This window comes from the organism of the source record quoted next, unplaced genomic scaffold (assembly GCF_019419815.1).
Source record: "Pyrus x bretschneideri cultivar Hongxiangsu unplaced genomic scaffold, Pyrus_bretschneideri_v1 Contig73, whole genome shotgun sequence".
Classification (NCBI taxonomy): domain Eukaryota; kingdom Viridiplantae; phylum Streptophyta; class Magnoliopsida; order Rosales; family Rosaceae; genus Pyrus; species Pyrus x bretschneideri.
In genome coordinates, this window is record NW_025999813.1 from 915,138 (window position 1) to 926,738 (window position 11,601).

General features: G+C 36.8%; 2 protein-coding genes across 2 annotated transcripts; both read right to left on the reverse strand.

The window, feature by feature from the left end:
- Positions 1–40: 40 nt before the first annotated feature.
- LOC103967474 (transcription factor bHLH104) lies at positions 41–2,112 on the reverse strand. Its single transcript, XM_009380724.3, has 4 exons — positions 1,897–2,112; positions 1,696–1,776; positions 1,385–1,547; positions 41–514 (listed from the first exon to the last, which is right to left on the reverse strand). The coding sequence occupies exons 1-4, from the start codon at positions 2,064–2,066 to the stop codon at positions 257–259; spliced, it is 672 nt and encodes a 223-aa protein (XP_009378999.2). The 5' UTR covers positions 2,067–2,112; the 3' UTR covers positions 41–256.
- A 1,602-nt stretch (positions 2,113–3,714) lies between these two features.
- LOC103967473 (electron transfer flavoprotein subunit beta, mitochondrial) lies at positions 3,715–8,555 on the reverse strand. The gene is made up of 5 exons (XM_009380723.3): positions 8,370–8,555; positions 7,997–8,281; positions 7,695–7,775; positions 6,397–6,491; positions 3,715–4,163 (listed from the first exon to the last, which is right to left on the reverse strand). The coding sequence occupies exons 1-5, from the start codon at positions 8,436–8,438 to the stop codon at positions 3,938–3,940; spliced, it is 756 nt and encodes a 251-aa protein (XP_009378998.2). The 5' UTR covers positions 8,439–8,555; the 3' UTR covers positions 3,715–3,937.
- Positions 8,556–11,601: the final 3,046 nt, after the last annotated feature.

The window sequence follows — 11,601 nt, forward strand, 5'->3', positions numbered from 1 at the left end:
CTATCAGATATGCTATTGAAGAAGGTTGGGGTAAAAAAAGTAAGAACAGAATATGGTAAATACTGGACATTTACCAGTCGTTTTATTCCGAAAATGAGAGCCTTCAAGCTACATTTAACAATTCAGCCACACAAGTGCCACCAGCCAAATTAAAATCAGGCAATTGAAACAGCGCTGACATATTGTCAACAATGGATAAAAAGGTCAGTAAATGTAAATGAAGGCATCTAAATTGTCCGAGTACTCTATTTAAAACCTAAGCAGCAGGGGGCCTAAGTTCGTGATCACGAGATGTATCACGGGCCAATGGAGGTATATAGTGCCACATAGGGACCAGACTATAGCTAGGATAGACAGCCATCTTGTTTGCCCCAGGATGATATGCAGCTGGTACCGCTGGGTGGGTTGGAACAAACCCAGAAGGTGAAATTGACATACCTTTCAACTGCTGTTCCAGCCGTTCTTTATCTGCTTTCAGGACAAGTTTTTCTTCACGAAGTTCATTCTTCTCCGCCTGTAACATGCAAGAACAGTAAACTAAGTGCGTACTCAAAAAATTTCTAGAAGTGAAATCTCAAATAATTTTCTTAAATCCTTGCCTCTGATTAAATGCACCAGATTAAAAACCAGTTCATCGTCACAATACAATGGCGGTAGAAGTTCCAACTCAAAGAAAGAATCTGACATATTTTTGTAAGGGATGGACACAAGGCTACAAGATAAGTACATGGGGATTTTACACACTTGGAACTTACATGTTTCGAAGTGGGAAGAAATTGATTTAAAATCAACAAGCAGTAACACAATAGATTATATCCAGGGTACAAACGGGGCAGAAATAAAGCAGGGGCGTATAGAACAAGAAAAAGGGTGCGCGAATATCATTTTCCTATAGTTATAACGGCAAATTATCATAATAATGGATTATTTTTTGGTAGAATGAATCATCTTACAGATGCTACAATAAATCAAGTCATTTTTAAAATTGATGGATTGTAAGAAAACGAAGCAAGAAGGATGCTTGAAATTTTGAGTTTACGAGAAACCACATGATACAAATAAATCAATCATAGACGCCCCATCACAGCTTGGAGATCCTCCAAAAGAGTTTTCTGTTCATTTCAGATCATAGAAAGCAATAACCACATAAGTTTTGATTTACTATATCAGAGAAAGGGTTCAAAAGAATTAAAAGACGTTTATGATAATCTAAAGCCATGTCATTGGTCGTTTCAGATCATCGACAGCATAGTTATTGGTCTTCTCCAACACGCAATTCGGCTGAATTTAAGATAAGCTAAAGCCAAATCTCATAACACTCTTAATGAAACTTTATCATAAAACATTAAGAAAACAAACTTCAAGTAAATGATGTATACCGAACCTTTAAACTTTTAACTTCTTCAAGTAACTTTTGATTTGTTTCTGTGAGCTCCTGAGCTTCAGCTCTAAGCTGGTTCAAAACCCTTATGGCATCATCAAGTATAGCAGCTTTGTCCGTCTTCGGCGGCCTCCCGGGTTCCAAAACACCGCTCAAATCCACAAACCTGCAACAAAATAATCAAATACCAACACTTCTTAATCACAAAGAAAACAAAAACCCACCATTCTTTTCATCATTACAAAACAACCCAATTCTTAAAATCTGTAAAAAAAAAAAAAAAAAAAAAATAGAAAATGAGATTAGATTCATGCCTGTCATTCAATCTCTCCCTCCTCAATTTCTCACGGCAAGCTTTTGCCCCTGATCCTCCAGAGCATGAATCCGTCCGTCCCCTTAACACCACCAATCAAACAGTCAATTTCGTGACAAAAAGTTTGGGGCTTCCGTGACTCAGAAAGCATTACATTTCTGAAGATTTCAGATTTCATCGAAAATGGAATAGGAGGAAATACCTCTTGCGGGGGCACTCTTTTTCCTGTGACAGTGAGGCTGAGGAAGCGGCGGCAGCCGGAACATCGACGGCGGAGAATTCGAAATCGCCGAAAGGAGTGTCATTGGGCCAAAGGAAATCGGTGGGTTGGGTTTCGTCGATGTAATCAAGATACTCTATCCATTCCCCCATTAGAGATTACAAGAGAGACTGAGGACTATGCTATTAATATGATTCTCTGGACTCGTGATGTAAATTTAAATTTGGTTATTTTGGGAAATAAAAAAAAAAAAATCAACAACAACAATTTAAATTTAAATTTTGTTATGATATAGAAAGTTGTTTATTTTTTTTATGAATAATTAGCCTCTTGTCACACAATTAGGTTGACAATTGATTTTTTTTTATTGTTTTACTTTTTTTAAATTTTAGTTATGTTAGATATATTGTTTTTTCATGGAAATGCATTTTGAAAAATAATGAACGTAATCACTCACCTCACACTTTCACTACAAGAGTATTATGAAAAGAATAATATTAGGGAGATCAAAATTTTAAATTAAATTTGCAAACCAAATGATGTGTCACTAACTCACCGATAAGAATTAAATGTGTTAATCAACACTTAAATAATAATTCAATCATCAATAACCATATTATTTGGTTTACAAATTTATTCTCCCTCGCATTACTCTTATAAAAAAGATTAACACAAAGAAAAAAAAATTTATAATATCCAATTTAACCTTCTACCATTAGAGATTTAAAAAACAAAAGAAAAATATTCACACAAAAAAAGATACGTAAGCGGAATGTGAGTGAATAGTAAAATAAATAATAAATAAATAAAAAACGAATTGCAAGAGTATTAATAATTCGAGTGAAGTCGTAAGACATGACATCTTTTTACAAAGAGATAATTGCGTTTGTATAATTATGTCTCAGACGATCATTAGCCACAAGAATAATATAAAATAACATACGAAATGTTACATCAGAAACATCTAAACAATAAGGTATTCATTAAGTTTAATGGTCTCTCTATGGTATGTGATGCGTACGTCACAATTTTGATGAAACTAAAGAAATATCGGTATGAAACTAAAATTGTCCCCGTCGCTAACCAACCAACCAAGGAAAAAAATTTCCAAGATAAAAAATAATAAACCATCACATAAGAAAAGGGAACAAAATCTACCGAAATTTTTTCAATGTACCAAGAACACAAGTCGATACATTGCGTCTCCTAATATAAATGGATAGAAAACATATTTTTCAGTTTCACTCCACTTGTATTATTATGCATGGTGGACTGGCTTGTATTCCGTGGACGTTGAAAATCTCTCAACCAATACAACCTCAATGTTGATAACTTGACTATAGACAGTAAAATTGGTCCAACTACGTTTATTGGCTGCAGCTCTCGCCTTTCGTCATGTTCTTCGTGATTGTTTTGAAGGACACACCAAACTCATTATTCACTTTATTTTACACAACGACTCGAATGACCAGCTATTACTACTATTGGCGTTTCTATCCGAGACTTGACTAGGATACAACTCTTCACACCTCTGCTATCTCAAACATTGAACACTGATTGGCTACTCAAGAATGAGAATAAATTCCTCCTCAAAACGCTTCATGGCGAATTGTAGAATTCCGTCCTTAGGATCAAAACCGTTAATATTGTAAATCATTTTTTGCATATACGACATTTACAAAGTAATTTATAACATAACGGTTTTAATCATAAACATGAAACTCTGGGAATCAACCAAGAAGACTTTCGAGGAGGAATTCTCCACATTTTTTGAGCGGCCTAAGTATTTCCAAGACATAACTAGAAAGGTCACAATGGATTAAGAATACCCCATCTCCAAGAACAACCTAGTGTAACGTAAAAATATACAATATCAAAGATTTAGTAGGTCGTAGTCGTATGATGACTAAGAACTTATTAAGCTTTGGATTAAGATTTAAATTTCCATAAAATGCAGTTATCATTAGTCAGAAGAAATGGCTTGATCAGCACAAGGCTTTGAAGCAAAGTACTGAAAGAAAAGTTAAATGACATGGGCTTCGTTCTTAAGCTTGTCAATCAGCTCGTCTACGGAAGAAACGATAACCCCTGCTTTTCTCTTGGGAGGTTCAGTGACTTGAACCTGCTCTATATCGGATTTGAGTTCCACATTCAGATCCTGTGGAGTGTACTTCTTTATGACCTTTGATTTCGCTTTCATTATGTTCGGGAGTGTTGCATACCTCGGTTGGTTTAGCCTCAGATCGGTGCTGCAAGAGGGCCACAGAAACGGGTATCAGTTACGATTTTTCACCAGAAAATCAGGTTTAGACAAGCTCCCTACTCCTTCCCATCATTCATGATGTATGTGCTGATGTTTTCGCTGCATTTCAGTCCATTACTCTAATTGATATCTCAAATATTCTAATAGTTGAAACCTTCAAAATAATATAGTTACATCATAAAGTAACAAATGTACTTAAAATATCATCAATATTTTGTCATCCTGACACTTCATATCTGTCAAGCTCAATATAAAGATAGGATCCACCACTATTGAATTTGTCTGCCCTTTTAGTATAATTTTACGCAGTAAGACCATTTATCCATATCATTTAATAAGTGAACAAAATAAAATAAAGTGGCATTTATCTTTTCTAATCATATTATTAATTAATGCATGCTGTCTACATTAAGAGTAAAATAAAATTGTTTTAAAACTAATTTGACGCTAATATATAGACAAAAAAGTGAACAACACATTGAAACTAATAATTAGAGAAGCTCATAACTTCTAGGATTACCCTAGCTATCTTAATTGAAGGCTCGGCTTTATCACCACAGCCTTCCTTTATACACTTCTCTCTTTTTAATGGCCTAGCCAACGGAGGTGGAATTGTTTTTATGAGTTTGGTTCTAATTGTCGAACTCCTAAAGAACAGGCAACTATACCCTTGGACTGATTCAAGGCTAACCAGGTCCTTATTTGTAGACCTCAGTATGCCTTAAGCTTTATTGGCTTGGGAAGCCCCTTACCTCAGGGTTGCTTGACGCTGAATGCGTATGGTCCTAGGCAAGGGCCTGAGGTTGTAGGTCTGTAATGGTGGTTGGCTGTTGGGTTTTAATGCTAACACTGCTTCAGGTGAGATATTCAGCTGGACGTTGATCTTGATACCATGCTCTTAAGCCGGCTTGGGATCAAAGAATCTCCAATCTGTTGGTTGAGATGATTCAGCTATTATGGGTTGATTGGTCTTGGCACTGAGTACAGATGTTTGATCAAAGGAAGTTGTTCATTGGAAAAGAAATTTTGGCAGCAGATTTCTTAACTTAGTTGGGTCTTACAAGTGTGTTGGTAATCTATATTATGGTATGGCTGCAATTACTAGACCGAGGTTAATTGTAGTATAGTACTTTGGGTTTAGGCCCGCGATTTAGGTGGGAAAAAAACTAAAGTCTACGTGAGTGGAAATGTTATCTTTGAACCAAATAATGGGGCGAGCTAATCTACTTCTGAGCCGTTCATCTTTTTCATTTTGACAATATATCTCCATCCATCTAGTGTGTACAAACAAGGGAAATGGAGATAATTCTTCCACCAAGCTACAACCAGGGAGATGAAGAAATGAAATTGTAAAGGGGCAGACTGGAGAAAGGTTGAAGAGAAAGGACTGGAGAAAGGTTGAAGAGAAAGGGAGACATGGCACAGTAGCAACAAAAGAAAGAGTTTTGTAATTTTTATTTTCTTGTCGGGTTTGGATAGACAGAGAGTACGACAATTATGAAATCTGTCTTATATATCTTCCTAATAACATTAAATTTTGTGAAAATGCAAACGGAAAGAAATTCCATATATCCAATGTATAATCTTACCCATGGGCCATTAGAGCTTTTTAATCAAAATGGTCTAAAGATTATACTTTTTTCATAAACTAACTGGTCTGAATATTATTGTGATGATTTGTGTAAGCGGAGGGGGCAAGAACAGGGACTGTATTATGCGTGAATTTCATACTTAGAAACCATCCCAGTTTCAATTTCTGCAAGGAACCACACACAAAGCAAAGGATGCTTGTTAACTTCTAAAGGATGACTAAGAAAGATAAGAATATTACATAAGGAAAGAGATGAATGTCCACTAGTGTTTTTGGGATTTATAGCGCCGTGGAAGCAACTGCTTCACTGACTATAAATGGTAAGGATGATTACTATAATTTTTTAGGATAACTTCTATTTATAACAGAAATAACTAATGCTTACTTCAAATTGAACTACTTCTCAAATTCAGAAAATAGTTTGAAGTTTTTGTTATCAAGTAATTAAGTTTGAACTATTGAAGTTTGAAAGCTGTTTCAATTTCCTAATTGATCCTATCAAAGTGAACAATTTATATTTGCAAAGTTTCCAATTCTCTAAATGAACAATGCATTTGAAAGTGAAAAGAGAAGCATCTAAAAGTCCAAAGGGTCCACACAGGAATACATGACAAGATCTGATACTTACGTGATCACTGCTGGCAAATCTAGACACAGAGTCTCGAGACCACCATCTACCTCTCTGTCTACTGTTACTACCTGCTTCTCCTTATCCAGCACAACCTACTGGAAACATTTCGTCATAGGAATAAATTCATAATGTATGAAAATCAGGCTAGAACAGAATGCAATATCAATAACATGTGACAAAATCAGTATGTATGCCTCTAACTATAGTATCACCACCATAATTAGTAGTCTTTACAACCTTAGTTCACTTTTAGAACCTTCCATCGTGCTATCTGGCTTTGTGGCATGCTGCGTTTCAAAATATACTTTGACCAATGCAAACAAACTTTTACAAAACAGCGTCCAATTTTCCACTAGTTATTCTCTATGACCTCAGAAGTCATAAAGAATCCAGGTGGATAGGGATATCTGTAGAACTGATGCAGGACGAACTAAGGGAAAGGGAGATATAACCTGGGAATCACTCAACCAGGGCAACGGAACTCGCTCGATGTTGCTATGGGGATAGAACCTGGGAATCACTCAACCAGGGGCAATGGAATCACTCACATCGCTAATTATGGATTCACTCAACACGACCAAGCCTAACACTTGATTTAAGGAAGGAGAAAACTCACTCTTTTCTTAGATTGATTATAATTCACTAATTGACTTTTTAATCTTACATATGGAACCCTTTAAATAGGAGGCTACCTTACATTGATAGGATAAATAACTTAATACTAAAGATTATAGTTACTAGGCATCTAATTAAAACATGGCTTTGAAAGATGAAAAGTCGCCAACAACATGTTTAATATAGGGACCATATTAATTGTTATGCACTGCATCAACAGATGTACTTGGAAAGCATAGAGAGAGGAACACCTCCCTAACCTCAACTTCCTGGATATCAATTTCTGAAGAAAATGGGGTAGTGCTCATATCCCACTACAATTTAAAACAATAGTAAACCAAACCCTTTGATCACCCTTAAAAACAAAAGACGCATTAGAAACCGATAATCAGCAGCATCAACAAACTATATTATCTATTAACTCCAGTGTCTAAACAGTTTGAATTTTCTATTTACCAATTAAAATCCCCAAAAGCAACACATGGAGTTCAAATATTGTCTCATATTCACCTACATTTGAAACCTTCAAAAAATACTGCACGAACAGCTTGATGATATATTCCCTAATTGCTTAATCGCATCAAACAAAAGAAAACCAAGGAAGCGTGAAACCGAAGTATAAAAATTGCAAGCAACTGTATTTCTTCTCTAGCTGAATGAATGAAGAGAGAAAAACTGACCTTTGAAGCAAAGGTCCCTTGAGGCCAGTTCAGAAGCCCTGCAACCATTTGCCCTGTTTGATTGCAATCATCGTCGATAGCCTACACAAACATTCAAATACGCACAAAAGATCAAATTTCCACTTCCACAAACCAATACCAACCATGCAAAGCCACAAAATTCAAATCCATTTTAATTACAGGAGCAATATTCTAATTAATTTAATCCAATCTACGACACAGAGAGATTCGAACTTGAATGCAGACGAGCGCGACCGTCTTCCTCAAAACCCCATAAAAACTAAAAGAAATTAACTTATAACCTGTTTGCCCAGGATAAGAAGTCCAGGCTTCTCAACCTTCACGAGAGCTCTCAGAAGCTTAGCAACGGATAAAGGGTAGAGAGGGCCATCAGTCTCCACATGGATTCCCCTATCGGCGCCCATAGCCAACCCTGTCCTGAGCGTATCCACGCACTGTTTTAGTCCCATGGAGACAGCCACCACCTCCGATGCCATCCCGGACTCTTTAATCCGGAGGGCCTCTTCCAAAGCAATCTCGCAGAAGGGGTTCATCGACATCTTCACGTTCTGGGTTTCCACGCCGCTCTGTGAAACGGAAGAATTGAAACTGTTGGATTAGAATTACATGAATTTGAAACGAAACAAGAAATGGGATGGGATTGGATTGGCTTGCCTTGTCCGGTTTGACTCGGATTTTGACTGCGTAGTCGACGACGCGCTTCAATGATACCATTATCTTCATGGTTTCCGGTGGGAGTGGGACTGAGATGGTAATGGCGATTGGGATTGGATAATAATCCGATGAGAGAAGACGAGTGAGGAGGAGAGAGAGTTGGAAACGGCATTGCTGAGCTAGCAGTTGCTAGGGGTGGGCACGGTGCGGTTCGGTGCGGTTCCACCCCTAAATTGGAACCGGAACCGAAATATATTAACGGTTCGATTCGGTGCGGTTTCACTTAAATTTATGACTAGAACATTACGGTTCGGTCTACACCGGTTCCGATTCGGTTCTTGCCGGTTTACGGTTCCTAATAATAACTTATTTGAACACCAAATCATTATGCATTTAAATACATCTTCTAAAACTGATTACATAAAGTTGCATACAACACATCTTTTTTAATGCAAATGTCTTTGGTAGTGGCACCAAGTCAACAAAAAGAGACAACTAAAATACATATGCACTGGTCAATCAGTCAACAAACAAAAAAATGATGAAACAAATTGCAAGTTTTCAGACTTCAGAGAGCAAGCAAGAAGCAGCAGCTCCTGTACACAATTTTTTCAACCTATTTTTCAACCTATTATACCATGACATGTGTGTGTATATATAATTTATTTATTTATTATTAATAAAACGGTTCGGTTCGGTTCAGTCGGTTCTTGGTCATTCGAAACCGGAACCAAAACCGGTTTGAACGGTTCGGTTCGGTTTTTCACTCAAAGTTGACTTTTCCGGTCAACACGGTTTTTTTCGGTTTTTTTTCTTACGGTTGGATGCGGTTTTGCGGTTTGGCGGTTTTTATGCCCACCCCTAGCAGTTGCTACTAGTAGATAAATGGTGCCGCAAAACTTTCTTAGCGTGAGCTCTTATTTTATATTTCTTTTCTTTTCTATTTCACAATTTAAATTCGACGACATGTGGAAAATCAATACCAAGGGAGAAAATAGGAAATTAACTTTTGTAGGAGGGTCAAATTATTTTTATTCGTTAGTAGCGTTTTTCAAGTATAAGCATTCAAGTGGTACTCAAATGTCATAATAGAAGTGGAGGAAATGATATTTAATTTTGTGTCTCTTCACTTATTTTATGACATGTGAAATACCTGCTTGAATATCGAGCATTTGGAAAATTTCTCATTAGTAGGACATTAATTGTGTCGATGAATTTTCTAAGGCTGGAGTAAGATAGATCTAAATACGAATAACTTAGAAGTCTTGTCATGGCTCAATAGCTTTAATCGAATTGGGCTGCTCAAACATACCAACGATACCACCACATCCTACTATATTCCGGAAAGATAGGCGAAGTCCGCCAACTTCACTAAGATCGACCATTCTTGTTTCATAAGACATGGAAACCTAATCTGACTGGGAATCAGCCGGGTTTCCTATATTCTAGGACATTCATACAATTTAGGGATTCGCATGCGCCCCAAGTAATCACACTTTTAAGAGGAAACAATATCTACTTTTAGATATCCTCTTGGATTCTCCCAAATTAAACCTGATTTTCCAACTAGTTAAATAACTCACCTATGGCATAACTCTGGTAACGCAATCTATACTCCTTGCTTATTCTGTTGCCCGCTGCTTACTAACTTAACTATCACATAGCCTTTGATTGGTACCCCATCGGTACCCAATGTCTGCTTGGTTGTTTACTTTCTTACAAGTAGCGGACTTGAGCTCTTCCGCCCATTATAGTGCACCATTGATACAAACATGTGCGATGAATAGCACAAAGACCAGATTGTCATCATACCATCGCAAGTGGGATCCTAACGCAATCACGATCCTTTGGACACTGCAAGGGTCTCCCACATAGAGCCTAGGTACCTTGACTTCGACGATCCAGAGTTATCTAAATACTAAGAGTGACGTAGGCTATTAAATCATGACAACCCTAGGGACGTTCTGAAAGATGCTCGGAATCAACTGTCTAGCAAAGTTGTTGCAAGGGTCGAAGCTCTCTTTCTTCAACCACTAAATTTGCACCTTCTTCGAAGAAATTTACTCAGCCTAGCATCAAACACTTATGTGAAGACTCGAATGTGGAAGTAATAAAAAAAAAAAGAAAGAAAATGAGTTGTTCTTTCTTTTATCACTTAGGAACTATGAAAGATGAAACAACAGCATGCACTATAGGAACGTTATGACGCTACATAACAATAATGATGCATGGATGTGCAAATGTTTCCATGTACAATAGCCGTGAGGTGGTCTTTGGAGTTGCTAGCCCACTTCATCAATAACTATGAAACCCTCGTTGACATCTTCAAAAATACCTTCTTAGCATATTGTGGTATCTGCAAACGCCACGAGGCTGTGTTTAGCATGGAGTCTCACCGATGAATCTAGAACGTTTTGTCTCGATATATGTGCATCCGAAGATTAGAATCACTTGATAACTCAAAAAGTAGCTATTCGTTTTTTGTTCACACACGAAACATTGTCTCTCATTATTGATGTCTTTATGGCACAACTCTTGAGATTACACGCAAGAATTCAGAACGTCTTCACTACCTCACAATGGTAATGAGACTGAATCACGTGTTAAAAAATATCAAACGCTGGCTATTTCAATTTACTTTGAAAGGCATGGCCATTGGGTAATTATTCCACGTCAAGCGGAACGCCTTTTCAGATACATAGTTAGGGGCATTTGTAGGACCATGAATTTCCCAAGGCCAAAGTAAGGCGGATCGGAATACGCGTACCTCAGAAATTCGATCATTGACTCAATAACTCTGGTCATGGACTTAATGAGATCGATCATTCTTGTTCTGCAAGACACATAAATCCTGATCCAACTGTGGTCAAACGTGTAATACCCTGAAAATTTAAAATATATGATTATGTGGAGTAAATCGAGAATAAATAGATTCATGGTTATAAAAATTTGATTAGAGAAATTTTAGAATTTTGTTTCCAAAATTTATTATAATTTATGCCGAAAAATTTATTGATAAGTGGAAAAGACGAAAATGCCCTAGTTGACTAAACGTAGTTTTATGAGGACATATTTTATCCTCATGTATTTTATCATATTTCTTAACGTATTTGGATAGAGTTCGATTCTACGAAAGCATAGGCGAAAACCATTTGTGAATCAGAATTGAAACAAAGAAATTAGAGGTTTTAGAAAAAAAATATAAAAATATAAAATAAATAAAATAATAAAA